The sequence below is a fragment of the Neurospora crassa genome, linkage group IV (genome assembly GCF_000182925.2).
Source record: "Neurospora crassa OR74A linkage group IV, whole genome shotgun sequence".
Classification (NCBI taxonomy): Eukaryota; Fungi; Ascomycota; class Sordariomycetes; order Sordariales; family Sordariaceae; genus Neurospora; species Neurospora crassa.
In genome coordinates, this window is record NC_026504.1 from 2,512,457 (window position 1) to 2,532,272 (window position 19,816).

General features: G+C 51.9%; 5 protein-coding genes across 6 annotated transcripts; 2 read left to right on the plus strand and 3 right to left on the minus strand.

The window, feature by feature from the left end:
• Window positions 1-14: 14 nt before the first annotated feature.
• NCU08293 (Bis(5'-adenosyl)-triphosphatase) lies at window positions 15-1,505 on the minus strand. Its single transcript, XM_957413.3, has one exon. It carries the CDS (start codon window positions 1,347-1,349, stop codon window positions 132-134), a length of 1,218 nt encoding a protein of 405 aa, XP_962506.3. The 5' UTR covers window positions 1,350-1,505; the 3' UTR covers window positions 15-131.
• Window positions 1,506-1,789: 284 nt separating this feature from the next.
• On the minus strand, window positions 1,790-5,037 carry NCU08292 (hypothetical protein). The gene is made up of 4 exons (XM_957412.3): window positions 4,016-5,037; window positions 3,888-3,961; window positions 2,371-3,797; window positions 1,790-2,291 (listed from the first exon to the last, which is right to left on the minus strand). Exons 1-4 carry the CDS (start codon window positions 4,265-4,267, stop codon window positions 2,179-2,181), a joined length of 1,866 nt encoding a protein of 621 aa, XP_962505.3. The 5' UTR covers window positions 4,268-5,037; the 3' UTR covers window positions 1,790-2,178.
• A 167-nt stretch (window positions 5,038-5,204) lies between these two features.
• On the minus strand, window positions 5,205-7,806 carry NCU08291 (ferrochelatase). The gene is made up of 3 exons (XM_957411.2): window positions 7,256-7,806; window positions 6,584-7,166; window positions 5,205-6,523 (listed from the first exon to the last, which is right to left on the minus strand). Exons 1-3 carry the CDS (start codon window positions 7,478-7,480, stop codon window positions 6,066-6,068), a joined length of 1,266 nt encoding a protein of 421 aa, XP_962504.1. The 5' UTR covers window positions 7,481-7,806; the 3' UTR covers window positions 5,205-6,065.
• Window positions 7,807-7,955: 149 nt separating this feature from the next.
• Window positions 7,956-10,381, plus strand: mus-51 (mutagen sensitive-51). The gene is made up of 3 exons (XM_957410.3): window positions 7,956-8,206; window positions 8,264-8,866; window positions 8,918-10,381. Exons 1-3 carry the CDS (start codon window positions 8,138-8,140, stop codon window positions 10,181-10,183), a joined length of 1,938 nt encoding a protein of 645 aa, XP_962503.3. The 5' UTR covers window positions 7,956-8,137; the 3' UTR covers window positions 10,184-10,381.
• A 430-nt stretch (window positions 10,382-10,811) lies between these two features.
• Window positions 10,812-15,517, plus strand: dmm-2. 2 transcript variants are annotated; one of them, XM_011395994.1, is made up of 4 exons: window positions 10,812-11,692; window positions 11,751-12,143; window positions 12,198-12,715; window positions 12,769-15,517. In XM_011395994.1, exons 1-4 carry the CDS (start codon window positions 11,116-11,118, stop codon window positions 14,782-14,784), a joined length of 3,504 nt encoding a protein of 1,167 aa, XP_011394296.1. In that variant the 5' UTR covers window positions 10,812-11,115; the 3' UTR covers window positions 14,785-15,517. The 2 variants fall into 2 exon arrangements, with proteins under 2 accessions (XP_011394296.1, XP_011394295.1); XM_011395993.1 differs by having other exon boundaries at window positions 10,967-11,692; window positions 11,751-12,715.
• Window positions 15,518-19,816: the final 4,299 nt, after the last annotated feature.

Here is a 19,816-nt window from a genome sequence, read left to right on the forward strand (position 1 = left end):
AGGTAGTTGTCTTTCACTTGAATACACATCCATTTCAAATAACTATATAGGTAGGTACTGTGTTCCATATCTAGTCTACCAACTCAACGATCGTCAACCACACCTCTTCAATTCTTTTGTGTACACCCCTGCTATACACTCAATATTCCCATCTCCTCCAATACCCTTCTATACTCCCCGGCCTCCCTCTCCATCTCCTCCATCTCCCTCGCCGTCCTCGCCGCATCCTCGATACTAGGGAAACTTCCTCCCGGCTTTGGTCTCGCCTGCATTTCCGCCACTCCCTCCTCCTCCTCCTCCCCCTCCTCCTCCTCCCGTAAAAGTGCCTCCCCCTCTTTGCTCTGGACGTCACTCCCACTCCCGTTTAATTGTTGCCCTCCAAGAGCACGCTCTCGTTGCTGCCCAAAAGTACTGCTGTGCTGAAGATGATGATGATGGTGATGATGAGGCCCACCATCGTTACCGTGCCCATGCCCGTGCCCATGCCCGTGCCCATAATCCCTATCCCAGAACGCCCCCCCAATATTCCCCTTCTCCTCCGCCATCCACTCATACAGCGCATCCGACGGCGTCTCGGTGTCCTTGGCGCTTACGTTGCGAATCCGCGGGATGACGTGCACGTGTACGTGGGAAACGGTTTGGCCGGCTTCGGGACCATCTTGTACGGCGATGTTGAAGGAGCCTCCTGTTTCCAGCATCACTTTATCTTCTGCAACTCCACCCTCCTCCTCCTCCTTCTCCTCCTTCTCCCTCTGTTTTGGGCGGGTGGTGGTGGTGGTGGTACCAGGGTGGAAGTAATACCGTCCCAACATCCTCTGCACCACTTGCACGGTGGAGAACAAATCGGTGACTTCGGCGGGGGAGAGGTCGGTTAATCGCTTGTGTGGGACCAAGGGGCAGACGAGGACGTGGCCGGGAAGAAGAGGTTTGAGGTTCACCAGGGCGAAGGAGTGAGGGGTCCGGAGAAAGACTTGGTTGGTTACTTTGAAGGGACCGAAGTGGATTTCACTGTCGCTGTAGTGGGATTTTTGGGTTGATGCTGGGCGAATGTTCCCTTCCGAAGGGTCGGAAGAGGTGCTCATTGTCATCTTTCCAGTTGCTGTTGTTGGCGGTGCGACCTTGAAGGTAGGAGGGAAGGTTGAACCACAGAGGGTGGTGGGAAGTATCGACGAACGGCCGGTGAGTGTCGTCGGCGTGGATCGCGGTAGAGTTCTGTTATGCTTGGAAATGCGCGGGGCAGCGGAAAGGCTGATAAGTTGTCTATGTTGTCTTTTGAGGACAATGGTCGTCTTTCCACTTCTGATCAAACTAAGAAGGTGAACCTCTGTCTTTTTGAAAATGTGCCCCATGCGCAGCCCTGTGGATATGACTTCCAGGCGATCTGGACTTTGGTCATGAAGATGATGTCAGACGTTCCGGTAGTTGGGGAATGTTGTCAAAGCTTTTGGGTTTCACGACAGTCGGGTGTTGGACGACGACGTATGAGAGCTGGTGTTGCGGTGAAGTGAGACACGAACACAGCTCGGTATAAGTGTCGCTGACAGCGGTGTCTTGACAGCCCGTGATATCGGTGGAGACTGCGGCGCATGGATTCTTTGCAGCAGTGACGTTACAACGACAGGGCAGCTTAAGCAACCAATCCATTCAAAGACAAGGACTGAACGGTCCATCGCGATTTCCACAATGTTCGCCAATTCACTTGCTCGGTCCTCAGATATCCGAGAGATGTTCACATACACTCTTGTATTGTCAAGAATAGTATCTGTTTTGAGAAAAAAAAAGACGACATCTTGGTGTTATGAGAGATAATTCCCAAACTAGGTAAGCTGGTCAACTCCAACGACTACTAATGCACTGGCCTTTGAGGTCGACACTATCGCCAACCTATACACACATGTATCTGATCATTGATAAATGAGAGGAGTTCACACAGTACAATCCTTCAAGTGGTGTTTCCCGTCTTAACAGAAGATTCACATTTCTAGGCACTGGGCAGAGCATCCAAGCGATATGAACAACAAGAAATAAAAGCCGCCTTGATAGATACAGCATCCACGCGATATAAGCAACAAAAAACAAAAACCGCCTGGTGTAGAGAAATCTATCCACACATACATACAACTAAAATGCCAAGGGGAGATTGCGAAAGGGCTACAAATAAGCATGACATACTAGATCTTACAAGCCAGGTATAACCTCCTCATCCTCCAACAGATCCTGCCTCTGCCTAATTCGTGTCGATCCTGAACCAGCTGACGAAGGTCTAGGCTCATCATCCTCTGCTATGAATACTACAACAAACTGTCAGCGGGTGCCAAAACAAAACAAAGCCACGGCCGATGAGGGCTCTTCAAAGGGGACTGAACATACCATGAGGTCTAACAGTAAAAGACGCTACCAGCGCTACCGCAAAGATAGAACACAGCAACACAAAGAACGCCTGCGGATACGTCGACACGGTCGCTGCATACAGCCCATTGAAGATGATGGGGAAGAAGACACGTGCCAGGGCATGAAGCAGCCCAACAGCTCCCAGCAACTGTCCCACCCGCTCAGTAGGGACATGTTTGCTTATAGAGGCCTGAATCGATGCCGATCCGAGCCCCCCAAAGGCTGCAATGACGGCTGACAGGATAAACCACTCCTGGGTACGAGCAAATATGTACCCGCCAATGCCGATGACATCGGAGATCAGGGCACTGCGCAGAACCCAGACGTCCAGTTCGTCGGCGCCGACATTCTTCTCGTCAACCGGCAAGTTGCCAGACTCCCTCCTTCGGCGAGCTGCAGGCCGAGTGCGGAAGATGTAATTGATGACGGGGAAAATGCCAATGAGAACGAAGATCCGGACCATCGAGACCAGGGACATGAACCGCGAGGCCTCGAGGTTTCCCCAGCCAAAGACAAATTCTGTGTACAAGATCAAGATCGTGCCGGAGCTCATGGCAGCTCCAAGGATGGACATGTCGATGAGTGCCAGCGTGACAAGATTGCGACGCAGGCGCTTATGTTGAGGACCCGATGGAAACAGGACCTTCAACGGAGCAAAAGGATTCGCCCTGTGCACAGAGCGCACGCCATGTCCAAAGTGCTTGCCAAAAGGGATGAACTTGGACACCGCGGCTGCCCAACGGGGAACTTCCCCGAGGGCCTCCTGCTCCCTGGCGTATTTCTCGCGTGCGAGGAGCTGCCGCCTCCGGGAGAGCGATTCGGGGGTGACGAAGTAGATGAACAGGATGAAGACGATGTGGCAACCAAGGGTAACGTAAAAGATGGACAAAAGGGATCCTGTCCACTTGACGAAATAGCCGGCTAGGAGAGGACCGAAGGCGAGGCCGGTGAACAGGCACGCGTGGAGATAACCAATGGCAACGCCTCTTTTGGATGGGGGCGTACAATCGCTGGCATACGAGTGGATGAGGACGCTGCCAGCAGTGAAGGAACCGGCCAGGCCGTCGAAAAAGGCGCCGAGCAAAATCCAGCTGTAGTGAACGGTATCTGGATACTTCCCAGCCAAGATGACCGTAATCTCGGAAACGACGCCACCGACGGAACAGATGGCCACCATCGATGTGCGACCATATCGATCCGAGAGTGCTCCGAGCTTGGGTGCAGTGAAAGCGCTGATTATGCCCACCAAAACGCTCATGCACAAGGTGAAGCTTGCAACTAGGCGCTGTACGTCGGGGGTGTTGCATTGGGGGTTGTTGCCGCCGTGGATAACAGGTGTGAAGACGAAGCTAGGATCTGCTGCTGATCTATCGGCAAAGTACCGGTCACATATGAGAGTGATGATTCTGGATTTCATTAGTTTGAGGGACGAGAATTAGCCCATACCCACGGGCTGTGAGGCGGGCGAACATGGTTCAACAGTGAGGGAATCCTACAGATTAATCTTGGGGACCAAAGAGCCTCCAAAGGCCAAGGTGAACATGGCATAAGGTGCTACCAGCCACCAGACCTGTGCCGTTGATTAGCAACTCATCAAAGCAATCGTCAAAAGCCTGGAACATACAGCTGGTTTTCTCCACCATGGTAGCCCATCAAAGTCCTTCATTGCGGCCCAGCTGTCCTTGCGAGCATCATGGCCGCCGTCAGGACCCAACAGGCCCGTCGCTTCGGTGTCATTGTCCGTGAGCCCGTTTGTCTTGAGGGTATCGCGAAGACGTGTCGTTGTATCTGAGTCCATGCCTTGGGAATCCATCGCAGTGCCCCGACTCAGAGTTGATGCGGGATCCGAATCCGGAAAGCCGCTGTGTGTAGCCATATTGGACCCAGTCCGGGCGTTGATGTGTTGCCGCCTCGGGTCCCACCAGCGTTACCTTTCAACGCCTGGTGTTCTTGCGTGCTCGAGCACAGTATCCGTCTCGAGCGTGACACTCAAGATCAGTCTGCAAGCCCAAGCTGTGTATTCAGCAAAGAGAGGATTGAAAGTGAGAGTGAAAAGTAAGAGGAGAGTTAAGAGTGAAAGAACCGTGTGTGACAACAAACGCTATTGCGCCATGGGCGGAATTACTTTTTAGTTGGCAATGCTCGCACTAACAGGAAAAAAGCACATGCGCGTAGGGTTTCTTATCTCGTCGCAAGCTACTGCCGGAGTAGAGATGATGGTTCGCTGGCGCGGCCCGATATATGTCCTGTACCAGATGCTGCTGCAACGGGTCTATTGGTGATGGATTGATCGATTGATTCCAACTGGCAGATCATTCAAGTATGTTTTATCCTATCAGAATATGGGAGCCCAGATATAATGCGAGCAAAGCTGTAGAGATTTTGTGGTTCTTGAGCAAAGCCAGTACACGCCTCGTCTGATATCGATGTTTCGTCAGAGTGCAGCAACCGCTTACCCGGGAAGAACGATAACGGGATGGAGGGATGAAAGAGGGGGGGAAAGTTGTGGACGAAGGGGGAGCGGGATGCCCCTGGGACGGAGATGATGGGAAATGGAACTGAAAACCTAAGCCACACCCAGGGAAGCAAAAGGTAGGGTGAAGAAGAAACCTCGCTTCCAGGTTTCAGTTCCATGTGGCCCGCGACTAGACATTTCAAAGCGCCGAAAACAGGTCCAGAGAAAAGCCCATAGAATCTGGGGAAACCGAACGCTTGCTTGTTCCGATATCGATTTTCAAACAGTTCTGAACTGCTAGGCGTTACATAAGATACACGGCAATACTTTGTCGTCTAGCAATATCTACCCCTATGCTGCAGACTACCCCTGTACTAAGCCCTGTGGTTGGATGTTTGGGAAGCAGCTGTCACTGCAGCAGGTATTTATAAGTACCTGCCTACTATGTACTAGTCTACGCAATTTGCCCGATCTCGTCTACAATCGGTCGGTCGGCCGGGCACCTCTAGGGTTCCGAATTCCGAACCCTCCACGCAGAGATTGTGTTGCTTTGGTTGCTGCTGTCTCACCCTGGATCTGCGTCCGCTTTCAGACACTTTTGTTTTCCCCTCGTCGACATTTGCCAAATCGTTGTACCCCATTAGTCGAGTCGCAAACCCGATGCAAATACAGTACAGTTTGCATCTTGCCCCCCACCTTCCGATGGTAGATAGACGGAATGCGAGCCCAACTAAGCAACCCAATGGGCCACGCTTCAACTCATCTATGGAGTGATGGCTTGACCACTACCACCGAGACTCCGCGGGCGGCCAGTACACTATAAACAGTAGTCGATGACGCAGCCATTAAGACGTTGCCAGGGATCCCTACCGTGCTTTGCATTCTCCCCCACGACGAAATAACTTGCCTCGGCTCTGATTGATAAGCCACCACACCACCCTCACCAAGGCACAATTGATCTCTAGATGGATACCGAATAACGCTCGGGCACCTCGTTGTAGTTCGCTGTCGCCATGCCACCCTTTGCTCTGCCGACCACTGTTCCAACTTGAGTAGAATCTTAACTTTCATGTATGCCTCCGGTTCTTGGAAAAAGCCAGTTCTTTCGAAAGCAAAACGCATGCACATACGCAGTCCATCCCTTTTTGAGACCCGCCCGTATTAAAGATTTTGTTTGAAGTATTGTACACGATATTATAGGCTCCCCCAATCATTTATTTCAGTGACCAGGGAGGATCTCCTGTCCAGCAAAGAACTTCTTGGACGCCGCACACCTCTCGCTCTTGCAGCCGGGGCATCTCAGGCTGTTCTGGTGCGAGCAAGCAAGTCCGCTATCAAGATGCTCCTTGGCGAGATCGGCTAGGGCCTTGATGAAGACGGGGTTACCGTTCAGACTCTCCACGCGCTTGACCGTGTCGGGATGTCCAGACTCGCCAATGACCTCCTGGTCAAGCTCGTAAAGGGTTTCAATGTGATCAGACGTAAAGGCGATTGGGATCAACACGAGGTCCTTCTGGCCCTTGTGGATGTACTCCTCCACAGAGGTTTGCGTCTGGGGACCGAGCCACGGCTGGGGCCCGACTTGTGACTGGTAGCATAGCCTGTAAGGGTTGGAGAAGTTAAGACGCTGCATCACCGCCTGGACGGTTGCGCCAATCTCCTGGGGATAAGGGTCACCTAAGGTAGGCGTTATTAGTATATCCCATTGCAAGGTCAATAGAGAGGAGATCGGCATACCTCTGTTGACAACAGACATGGGCAAGCTGTGAGCCGAGAACAGCAACACAACATCTTTTCTGCGCTCCTCGGGGTACTCGGCCAGCTTCTCCTCGATATTCCTCGCAAAGGCCTCGACAAGGCCAGGGTGAGTAGGCCACCTGTCAATCACACTCCACCGAATGGTACCGTCCTTGCCATCCTCTGATGGCCCAGCCTTGCCCTCCAGTCTTTGCCTCCACTTCCATAGCTCGTTCAAACTGCTGCCCGTGGTCGAGCAGGAGTACTGGGGGTACTGAGTGAAAGCGACGGCCCGGCCGCCCCTGCCATTTCCGAAGCCATCGGCCAGAAGCTTCTTGTACATCTCCTCGGTGAGAGGATTGGCATAGCGGAAAGCGACATAAGGCTTGTGAGGCGCCGTCTCGGGCGAGATTTGGTCCAGAATCTTACACATTTCTTCGCACTGGTACTCGGACCACTTGCGAATTGGGGAACCGCCGCCAATCGCACCATACTGCTTCTGAATCTTGGGAGTTCGGCGCTTCGAGATCAAAGGCCCCAAGTAGTTTTGGAGCCGACCCAGGGGAATGAGATCGGCATCAGCCTGCACGGGTTGGTCAACACAAACAGCCTCAATATGAAAATGGCGAGCCACACACAGGGTATCGCCATCATCATGATTCAAAAACATACAAAGAGTCTGCTCAAAAAGTCTCCAACTTCATCCAAGGTGGATGGGCCGCCCATGTTGAGGAAGACCATTGCTGTGCCGACATTCTTCTGGGTGACGGGGTGAGTTGTCGGCGTGGCGAGCCACCTCGTCTGCTGCTGAGCGCATCTGAACGACGGCCGGAAGCTCGAAGACCTCGCGGCCTTGCACAGCTGGGCCGTGGGCAGTCTCAGTGCCATGGAGGCCATGATGAGAAAAACCGAAAGAAGGGGGGTTCAGACACAGCTCAGATTAAACTCTGTTTTCCAGAAAACATGTAAAAACTCGGTGGCCAAAGAGTGACGAATATAGTAGTTTATATCAATCAGGGACAGAGAGTGACGCTGCGTGGGCGGGACGGGACGGTGGCTTCCACTTCTTTCAGACGTGTTAAACTCGGCCGAACAGCCTGCGAAGCTGCAATCCTGTGGAGTGATGCCGGGACTGCTGCAGGGGTAGCTGTATCGGAAACCTCCCCAGTCTCCAATTGCTGACCATTTCTTGACTGCCGTCTGGCGATTTTCAGGGCCAGCAGATAGAAGAATGGAAGAGAAGCACGGGCCACATAGGTGCCTGAAAGTGCAACTGGCTTTTGGGTGGCTTTTGTCGGTTGAAACTCAGCTTTATCTACATAGCCAATCACATCACACCATTTGACAGTCATAGTGCTCCCAGGTCACATGCATTGGCGTTTAGGCAGTCGTCGTCGCGTCCCCATCGCGTTTCCTGCATGAAGTCATCACCTTGACAACTTGGACATCCCAATCTCAGCGTTTACTCATCGCAAACCATCCGACTGCAACTTCTCACCCCTCCTTTCGTGTAACCAGAAGCGACCCGAATCAGGGCTTAAAAGTCCTTTCAAAATGTCTTGGAGGAAGGATCAGGATGAGAGACTAGACGGCGACGAAGGCGATGAGGAGTTGGATGAAAATGTCAGTTATCACCAATCTACTCACGGTCATCAACAAGCTTGCTGACAGCGAGGTCAGGACTACAAAACACAAAAGGATGCAGTACTATTTGCCATTGATGTGAGCAAATCGATGTTGAAACCACCGCAGAATACGGGGGATAAGAAAGCCGACAAGGACTCTGCCCTGACAGCAGCCCTGACCTGCGCCTACCAAATCATGCAGCAGCGAATTATCTCCCAGCCCAAAGACATGATGGGTGTGTTGCTCTTTGGAACCGAAAAGTCCAAATTCCGCGATGATTCGGGCAATGGCACAGGATATCCTCACTGCTATCTGCTATCCGATCTCGATATACCCGGCGCCGAAGATGTCAAGAAGCTCAAGGCCTTGATAGAGGATGGCGACGATGAAGACGAAATCATGGTTCCGTCCAAAGAACCCGTCATCATGTCCAACATGCTCTTCTGCGCCAACCAGGTCTTCACCACCAACGCAGCCAACTTTGGGTCCCGTCGCCTGTTCATTGTCACCGATAACGATGATCCTCATGCCGGTGATAAGCAGGCAAAATCATCTGCCGCTGTTCGAGCCAAGGACCTTTACGACCTCGGCGTTGTTATCGAACTTTTCCCCATCAGTCGGGAGGACAAGAAGTTCGACCTGTCCAAGTTCTACGACGTAAGGAAGCGTGCATGTCAAGTTACTGAACTCTACGCTGATGTTGTATAGGATATTATCTATCGCAATCCGGCAGCTGAAGCTGGACAGTCAGAAAGTCCCAAGACTTCCAAGTCTGGCGACGGTTTGACGTTGCTCAACTCCTTGATCTCCAACATCAACTCGAAGCAAACCCCGAAGCGGTCCTATTTCTCAAACTTGCCCTTTGAGCTTGCCCCAGGGCTCACTATCTCTATCAAAGGGTACATGCCACTCAACAGACAAACCCCCACCCGCTCATGCTACGTATACGAAGGAGAGGAGCAGGCTCAGGTTGTCCAATCGGAGACCGCGCAGGTTGATTTTGCTGCCCGAACCGTCGAGAAGTCAGAACTGAGGAAAGGCTACAAATTTGGCGGCGAGCATATATGCTTCAAACCCGAAGAGCTGGCGGAACTTAAACAGATGGGCAAGAAAACACTTCGAATCATTGGATTCAAGAAGCGGTCCAAGATCCCGTCCTGGGCTTCGGTCAAAAAGTCCATATTCATATTTCCTAGCGAGGAGCAATATGTCGGCTCCACTCGCGTGTTCTCTGCTTTGTGGCAGAAGCTCCTCAAAGATGACAAGGTGGGCATCGCCTGGTTCGTCGCGAGGGAGAATGCCCATCCCGTCATGGTAGCCATATTTCCTTCCGGAAACCCGGACGACGAGGAGGCAAACACGCCGTACCTACCTGCAGGGCTTTGGCTCTATCCACTTCCGTTCGCAGATGATGTTCGAAGCGTGGACCACGTAACAGCGCCTCCAAGGCCCGCAGACGAACTTACAGACCAGATGAGGCAAGTCATCCAGAACTTGCAACTTCCCAAGGCTATGTATGACCCGCGCAAGTATCCAAACCCTTCACTGCAATGGCATTACAAGATTTTGCAGGCCAAGGCACTCGACGAAGAAACCCCTGATGCTATGGACGATGTCACGTTGCCCAAGTACAGGCAAATTGACAAAAGGGTCGGCGGTTACCTTGCTGAATGGAAGGAAATGCTTGCAAAGAAAGCCAATGATCTTCAGAACACCAGAGCATTCAAGCGTGAGTTCGAGGAAGATGACGAAAGGCCGGCAAAGCGCGCGAAACCAAGCAAAAAGGCTGCCAGTGGTGGTGGCGGACCGGCCAACAGCAACGCAGACCTGAAGAAAGCATTCGAACAGGGCACGCTTGGCAAGATGACGGTAGCTGAGCTGAAGGACATTATGGCAAGCAAGGGCATAAGCACGGCCGGTAGGAAGGCTGAGCTAGTTGAGAGACTTGAACAATGGGTTGAGGAGAACTTGTGATTGGGAGGGTTGCTTGTTAGCATGCGGTGTTGTTGGAGTCTTGACATCTTGGGTTTGAGTGTTTAAGCTAGGCGTTCTCACAGGACAGTGACGATAGTTGCTGGAAATAAACAGGCCATGTCGCCGATCTCGTACTGGATGTGCCGGATAGATAAGTCAAGTTCATAGTAGATCACAAGCCTACGTTTCAGTCCACAATAGTGTCGTTGTCCGAAGGTTTAAAGAAGTGTACCCGGTGCTTGTCTCATCGGCAACGCTTGGAAAACCGCTTTATACAATTTTCAGTCGATCTACCTATCTAGCGTATACCTTGGTGTTCTGAATACCTCTAGTCTGCTGAGCTTAGCGACCCCGCTGGCACGTCCTATCTGCAGGTGATTCCCAGATCTATGTCTAGGTACCTCCTCTACAAGACCGCAACGGGCTTACAGTACTTACTGCGTAGGTAGGTAGGTAAAGGGAAGGGAATAGCGGGAGGGGACCTGCTTTGAATAAGAAAAAGTGGAACCCTGATCCTGATGCCCGGGCGGCTTCAGGAATCCTTAAATACAGTGGGGTGAGGCCCTGAAGTGCGGTCCATAGCGGGCCGCTGCTCGTGTTACACAGGCATTCCCAGTCGCAATTCTTACAGCGGTACCCACACGTCCACCCAGAACGAAGCGAACCTCAACCGCCGCGACTCCACCATTTTCGAGCTGCCCGCGTTTCTGAAAGAACGACGCGCATAGCGGGCGGGCATCATCACTACAACCACCTCATATTTTCATCCCGACCTCCCTCTACCGCGACGGCTGTCCGACTGCTGCGCCTCTTGTCGCCGATGATTACAGAAACTACTTAGCGACTTTTGGCTTCCTTTCGACCTGGTCTGGCTCAACCGTCCAAACAAAGAAAAAACAAGATCTCACCACCGTGATTGAGAATCAAGCACGATGGAGGCGTTGCTAGGCGCTTCCAACTCCAACCCTTCGTGCGGCTCCATCCTCGAGCTTAGGGAGCAACTGCGCAGCGTCTTCAGTACCAAGGTCACGGAAAAGAGAGCCGAACACGTCTCAGTCACATTGGAGCTGCGCTCGACCAGCGTGTTCCATATTCCAGTCACCGAGCCTGAGAACGAGCAACTTGAGCAGGCCGCCTCGATCGATCCGTCGCTGGGGGGCGCCCAATCCAGCGTAGCGCCTGCATCAGGAGAAGGAGGTGCCAACGGCAATGTCAACGGAAACCAACCAACGCGCCAGATCAACGCGATTGATGCGCTGATCAACCAGCCCTCCGACGACCACGTCTTGCAGAAATCGGTTGCGAAGCATATCATCACGACGCTGGGTGAAATCGATGGCAGTAGCTGGGCGGTGCGCCAGGTCTCACGCGGCGAACAGGGCTGGACATTTGGATACATCTGCAAGGATTCATGGCAAGCTTGGAGTCGCCAGAATGCTAAGAATCCTGGCCGAGCCGTCATTGGTGAATGGAGCCAGAAGCCGGATAGTATGGATGCTGTTAATTTGAGTAAGTCTTGGTCATTGTTCGTCAGTATAATCGGACTCCGGGCTAACAGGACATCAAGGCCGCCCTGCGTTTGACTGCAGAGGATCAGTAACGGTTGCGTTTGTGAAGGGCAGAAAAGTCATCGAAGTCAAATACGATCACACGCCTCTTCACAAAACAGTAGGACAGCTTATCGAACTTCTAGTGCCTCCGCCGGCTCCTCGTGAACCCAAGCATGCGTTGCAACGAAGGGAACCAAAGAAGCCAAAGGAACCAAAGCCCCCAAAGCCCCCAAAGCCCCCCAAACAGCCAAAGCCACCCAAGGATCCCAATGCGCCAAAACCACCTCGGAAGAAACGGCCCGCAGGCGAAGGTGGCGCAGGAGACGGTACTCAACCCAAGAAGCGCCGCAAGAAGAAGGACGCGGCTGCTGTTGGTCCAGACGGGAGTATTCTTCCGCCGGAGATGCCAGGTGCGTTACCAGTCGGCGAGTCATCTGAACGACCTCTTTATAACAGCCATGCAGGCGGCGATACCCAAAACGGCTACAGCACTTATCCAGAAGGACTCGTCGGTCAAGCTCCAGCTGCAGCCGATGAGGGCGTTCATGTTCATTCCATTCTCAACATTCCTCCTGCCGAGGCAGCTAGGCGTCGCACGGTGGCCATTGACCTACTCGAATCAGGCGGCATTGACCCCAAGACTCTCTCCCCCGAACAGTTCAACATCTTTGCCAACCAAGCCCCTGAACTTCAACAGGAGTCGTTGGATATGCTCAAGAGGTACGGTGCCGAGCGACTTCGCATCGTACACCCCGATAAGGAACAGGGAGATGGTGCACAAGCTGCTCCTGCTACGCAGGCGGCCACAGCACCATCAACAGCGCCGATCAATCCCTTAAAAAAGAAGTCTAAGAAGAAGAAGTCCGGAGTAGTGGACAGTGAGGAGGGCGTTGCCGCGTCGGGTGGTAAGAAGAAGAAAAAGAAGAACAAGGAGAAATTGACAAGAGGCAAATGCGATCCTTGTCGCGATCGTAAAATACCGGTTCGTTTGGCTTACATCCCCTTATGCTTGATTTACATCTGACCAGCGTACAGTGCACAAAGGAGAAACCATCTTGCTCGCAATGCACGACATCGGGGTTGCAATGCCATTATGCTCTCGAAAGGAAAGTGAAAGACATTTCTCCAGAGTCAGAGGCAGAACCAGAGGCCCAGTCCGAGCCTGTAGTTGTCGAAGCCGACGAAGAGCCGGAAGGCTTAGGGTCGCCGGGTTTTCATAATGAGCCGGCTCACCATGAACCTGCTAGCCATGAACCCTTTAACCAAGAACAAGACAGTCATGATTCAATCGATAATAATATGCCACATGGACTACCAACGTCTGGGTTGGTCTCACCTCAACCGGAATCAGCAACAACATATCATCAGCCTTCCGACCTCTACCAGCAGTTCAACTCGTCGGTGGACGCTTCGGCTACTCCTGAAGTGGCCCATACCGGCGTCACACCTGCAGCAATGGACTATATGCATTCCTCGGTTACTGACAACTCTTTACACAACTTCTCATACACCCAACCTCAGTCTGAGCCCGAGCCGGCGTCGGCACCGGTACCCGAGCCAGAACCCATACCTGAGCCTGTACCTGTTGTTGAGCAACCTCCCCCTGTTCAGCACACATCTAACTACGCTCAGCAGTCCAGCTCAACACAGGCGGGCGGTAGGACAAGACGGAGTCTGCCTTCAGGGCCATCGGTGCAAAGCGGTGCCATGAACGGTCACACCACCCATGCTCCAACGGAAAGCTGGACTCCTGTGCCGGTACCTACGATCCCGGCCGCCTACCAGAACAAGCCCTCTCCCAGGGCTTCAAGAGCAAGGAAGCCAGCACCAGCCGCGCCTCAGACGTCGATGCAAAATATGACGCAGCACAGAACCCAGAATACTGTGCAACAACCGGCGTCACAAGCGTTTGATGACCTGCGGCAAGCCTCAAGCTGGTCATCGGTTCCTCAACCTACTATTCCTGCCCAAAAGACAAGTCAACAACAGGCGCGCACCTCGCCCTATCAAGCAGCAGCTCAGGCCGTCCGTGCTTCGTCTCGGCAGGGCAACCGAAGCCAGAACCATACACCGGTACAGCAGCAAACCAGTGCGCCAGGACGGCATAGCCAGCTGCAAGCTTCCCAATCCCATACGGACAACTCTAATTACCAGTCCAATACAGGCGTAGCAGCCTCCACTTCGGTTGGTAATTACGATAGCTATTCGCAGTATCCTACGTCCAGTAGCAGGACAGAAGCCACGAATACTCGTATGAACTATGAACCCTATACTAATCCGTCATCTACTACGTCCAATTCCTATTCGTCCTACGACACTTATAACACGCGGTCAAGTACCAAAACGCCAGTAGCAAGTTTATCAGCAGCGCAGCCCACGGCTTCCTCATACAACACCAACACAGCTACGGCGACACCAAGCACGTCACAATGGGGGTCGAGTACATCTGTCCCTCAGACGCGAAGCAGTGCTCGCTCGACTTATGATACAAATCCAACCACGTCGGCCTCCAACCAATATAACATGACCCCTTCGAATCCCCCACAATCCAGCTCCCTTCAGGGCTTCAACGTCAGGCCGCAGTCCATGGCCCAGACCAGGTCCTCTACAGCCGCCTATGCCCAGCAGCAACAGCAACATCACCAGCAACAATCACAGGCACAGCAGCAGCAGCGACAGCAGGTCCAACAGCAGCCAAGCTACAACAGCTACACAAGCCAGTCACACACCACGAACACACAGCAACAGCAGCATCAACAGCAGCAGCAGACGCAAAACTGGGGTTACGGCAGTTTCGGATCGACCACTAATGCCTCGTCGACCGGTTACGGCTCCACCGGAGCCAGCAGCAGCGCGAACAACAGCTACTCGACGGGGACCTCGGCAAGTTCGCACGCCCATAATGCGGCGCCGGCTGCGACCAATGCTGCGGCGTACAGCCACCAGCAGCCTCATCATAGGTCGATGAACCTGTCAAGTAATACGTACAGCAGCCACATTGGGAACGAGGATCAGGTGCTTTATGATTTGCTTAGACACCCTGGTGCTTAGTTGGATGACCCAGGAGAGAGAGCGAACATGTAGCAAGGTCGATTGAAGGGTTGAAGTGGAGTTGAAGTGGACGAAATGGTTGGAATTTAGAGGCGCATGGGCAGTCGATTGCCTTGCCATGCGTTGAGATCGTTGCGTGTACGTAATGAGCCACGTCTGCGATACCAAGGCAGGATAGGGGAAGACATCAGGGGCGAGGCTATTAACGAGCTATAGTCGTCCCTTTTTTTTCGCTTTCGGAAGTTGAGAATTAGCTGATACAATTGTGCACGAAACGAAGTCACGCATTGGGGCTGATATATGTTCGGTAGGGTAGCTGGGACGAACGAAAAGTATGTCTTTTCTGACCATATTTTGATTGTCTGCTGATCGGCCGGTCACCGTTTTTCTTTCTCGGCGATAGATATATGGAGCTTTTCTCATAGGGATAGGATAGGGAGGATGAGTATGTAAAGAGCAGCCTGTAGGCAGCGCTTTTCTTGTTGTTTTCACTCTGGGGGTTTATGGCTTGCTTGGATCATCGTGAGAACTGGAAGGGGAGAATGGATGCCCTCCTCCATCTTCGGGATCTTGTTGACGTTCGATGTAACCAAATCCCTTCCTTTCCATGGGCAGTCATGAACACATGCATGTCTGTTCTCGTCTCATCCGCCTGAATTCTGACTATGTGTCAATCTGTCCTTACTGCTTACTGAATGTGAAGACAGATAAAAACAGACACCTTTGCACTCACACTCGAGGAATTCCCATCAAGGAACCAAGCATGTGTGTGTATTGTCTGAGGATTTCTTTCCTACATACATACATACACTTCCAGTTTGGATTCCCGCAGTCATATACTGTATAGTCAAAAGCAAATTCTGGTCTGAAGGCTCTGATGAAGTTTACGTACCGTAACTAGAAAAGACGAAAAAAAAAAAAAAAAAAATCTAAAGCGCAGTCAGTTCAGCTCGGCTCAGCTCAGCTCGCTTCATCGGTCTCATCACTCTCCATCCGGTGGCACCAACTAGTTGAATCGTACAACGCAAGTAAGCAGCAACTTACTTCAGTCTACTTTAGTTCACATGAACTATTGATTTTACTAATGAGTCCTGTTCTCACGGCCTCCCTCAGCCAGCCCTGAGTGGAGACAAGCGCTGATTCAGGTGGGTTGAATCAATATAGCTGTGAGGGGGTGTCAAGTTGATTGGGTTAAACAGACAATATTGGGGCGGTTTGAATTTTGGATTTTTTTATAAGAAAAATTTTTTTAAATTTCTTTTTTTTTTTTTCCTTTTGGTTTCGATGTGCTGTGACTGTTATAAGCTTTGGTTGGTGGTTTAGTTTATACTAGCGAGCAGAGGCCGTGAGGGCCGTCCGTCCAGCGTGATTTACGAGTAAGCTTGCTGGCCAGTTTTTCCACTACGGATTCAGCTGTTGGTCTTTCTGGGAGCTCCCAGCTAGCTAGTAAGAGTTCAATGGGTCGGCCGGTCGGGAAAGCGGCCGCCCTAATACTACTATGGAACAATTCCATGCACAAATGGCGAGATCGGCATCCAGGATTTGTTTGGTCCCGCTGCCTTCTAGTAATTTTTTCTTTTGGGTGTACATAACTACATATGTACCTTTTACAACCACTGAGACTTCACTTTTGTGCAATGAATACTTTGTAAAGTAAAGGTACGCATGTGCTGTCCTCACATTCAATTTAGCACATCACAACATCGGAGAATCACACACGTGGCGGCTTGGATGATACCTACCTATTCTGCACTACTACAGCTCAAGTCCAGTCGGGCTGAGTGAGGTATGTACCCCGGAGGATGTAACAGCGGTTTAGGCAAGGGGACAAAAATGGAGATGTGTGATGAGGAGATGTCCCCGGTGGAGGGAAGTAGGTGGTGGTGGAATAGCCCGTGAGGATAGGGTAGCAATACAAGCAGACTTTTTGTTTTACCCGGACCTATGATCTAAGCTTCGCGGATCTGTAAAAGGTTAAGAGTTTATGATGTCCAGGTAGGTGCCTCCATGCTTAGGGCGAATGTACCTAGTGTTTGATTCCCGATTCTCGCTGGCTTCAGGCAGGATTCGGTTCATGTGTAGACCTCCAGGTGTGGTGAACCAAATACACCACGACCGTCGCTGCCGGCAGATGGAGGTCCCAAGTTGATGAGGTTTTCTTATTGTTTCCTTCGTTTAGCTGTCCCGGGCTGTCAATTTCGGGAATTGACGAACCGTCAGATCGACAACTGTCGTTGACGGAATCGATAATCATGCGTTCTCAATGTAAGGAGGCAAGTCATGTGGAACACGGCTTTCTGTTTGTGTAGCTAACAAGCCGACAAGTCAGCTAACTGGGTGGGTTTCTGGGGGGAAGAACGAAAACGGACATAAAAAGGACGAAACGATGAAGAGACAGGATGATTCGAAATAGATACACAACGAATGACATGCTGTGAAAAGTCGTCGCGAAAATCTGAGCCAACAAAGTGTTCACCATGTACTTGTGTACTTTTCACCCTCAACACAAGATCCTCTCTAGTGCCCATTTGAGTAGGTGATGGTGTACCAACGACTCCGCCGTCATACTGAATTAGAAGCAGTCGACGTCGGACTGGGTAGGAGAAGGCGCAAAGTCCACCCAAACAGGACAGTGGTGTACGGGGGCCCGCTGTCCATCGGCCTTGTCCCCCAGATTAAGCTTGGTCCCACCGGAAGAGGCTGAAATTAGCGCTGCCGCAAATCGTCGGGAATGGTTACAATGGCGCCGCCGTACCCGTACGAGCCGTACCAGCAGCAGCACCTCAGAGAAACGCCAAGCTAAAGGGACCACCACCACCACCGCAACCATCGTGACTCGCTGTGGTGCGAATCGAACCTCTTCGTTCCGAATACCGAAAGAGCCGCCGAGATGGTATCCACTGTTGTCGTAGTCCCCCGTGGGCCTCGCTTGACGTGAAATGAGAAGGACGGCACGGCCACCTCAGCACTCGACACCTACGAGGGACATGGGGGGGGGGGGGGGGGGGGCAATGAGGCTTTGCGCCGAGCGCGCTTGCTCTCTTGGAACTCTTGGGGAGATCGCCAGATATGAGCGGTGGCCTCCAAATACATAGAGGTAGTACACTACATGTAGCGACAGACTGCGCCAGGGAAGGGACCCTGATTCCCCGAAAAGTGAAACCAAGCCTTGACTTCATCTCCCATATTCCCAGGACGTTGGGTCGCTCTTTCTGTGAAACCTCTTCCTGGCCTTTTTTTTTTTTTTTTTTTTTTTGTTTTTTTCGGGGTCTTGTGCAATTTCCTCCTCCCTTTACCCTTGTTCCTTTTTAGGGCAGTCTCACCATGGCTGTGGTCCGGCTGCTTGGCGCAAGTTGGCGGTCCTGGCGCAGGCTCAGTAGCACCTGTAAGCGTGAAGGTATCCTCTTGGGGATATGCACTGCGAGCCAATTGCCTAACTAGATTGGGGGAAGAGAAGCGTGGGTAACTGTGTATCATTGCCCTAGCTGCAGGCTGTGGCGTCTACTATTACACTATTTAGCCCTTACTGTAGTGTAGTCTTTAGGCGGATTTATCCGTGATGATGTCTGTCTTGCTCTGACCGCTCTGGATGCAGTTTTCAAGTTCCCAAGCCTTTCCCTTGTGTTGATCGTCAGAGCCTGGAACCTCTTACAGAAGACAATGCTTATAGTGTAGAGATGCGAACTGTCGGTAGAAAAAGAGATCGAATGGCGGTCCAGGGGCTGGAAGTGACGTGATGTTTTCTCGTGATAGTCGAAAAGAAAGGAACCAATCAACCCGACCACACCTCTATGCACCCACCCGCAAGACAAGCACATGATGTGTCAAAACGTAAAATAACAAGAACAGGAGAGAGCTGTGAATGCTGTGGAGGTTGTTGACCAAAGATCTTCAGCCAGACATGCGCGCGAATAGCAGTAGACGCAATGTAGTAGAACGGAAAACCAATTCTCCGTGTTTTAGTTAATAATGTTTGTTAAATGAAAGCCAGCGTGGACCTTGACAAGCCGGCTTCAACCCTCGGTCCAGTTGTGATGGTCCCATCTTTGTGACGTATCTGTCGGCATCAGCCGCTCGGGTATGTGGATATAGCTCTGGATATATATCTGCCCGTTAATAAGTTATGTGGGTGTGTGTGGAAGGGTAAGCGACCGCTCTATAGGGCCTGCAGCTATAGGCAAGCTACCCCTTTCATCCAAATTGGGGAGTCGTCAGCCTCCATCCATGTTGCAAGTAGTGAACCACTTGAATCTTGACAAAGCAGACTCTATGGTCTTCCTGCCCCTGGCATCCATATCGAGTTACATCTGATATCTCTGCAATTTTCCACTTTTGCCGTTAGCCGTGGTCATCGGAGTCGCCCTGAGCTTTAGTTTTCGGGGTATCAGTGGATGGCTTTTACGATGGCAGGCCCCACCGAACGACTGAAGATCACAACGTTCAATTTTCAAGCGACTCCCAGACGGGAGTTCTGGCCAAGGCGGTCCGGCTGTCTGCCAATGTGGTGTATGCTATGGATTGTGTGCCAATGGCTCCGCCGCCTCCACGATTCTGCGCCTCAACACGCCATTTCGCTTGGTCCAGGTTCGGATCTACGTTGTGTGGTTTGCGGGGCTTGTCAAGAACTCCATCTCTCTTTTCAACAACCCGTTTATGCCCGCAGACCGTATACCAGGTGAGCCCAGGGCAGCCCAGGGCGTGTCTTGTGAGACACCAACGGACGGGAAACAGACTGGAAGATGCTGGCATATCTGAGTCTCGGAGTTATCTCAGAAATACCTACCTCATGCCGTGTCATCTGCCGACCGGGCCGCCTCGTGTGCCTTGTTGCCCTCTCTGGGGATGAAAGCTGAAAAAGTGGAGGTGTCCATAGAAGTAGTGGTGGAATTCGCATCGTATCGAAGACTGGAGAAAGTGCGAGCAATCAGGGCATCGACTTTTTGTCTCTTTGTGAGGTAGTGTACACGACGGGAATATTCGCCATGGCCGCTGTTCGTTCAGTAGTGTCCAAGCGGCCAGGAACACAAACTTA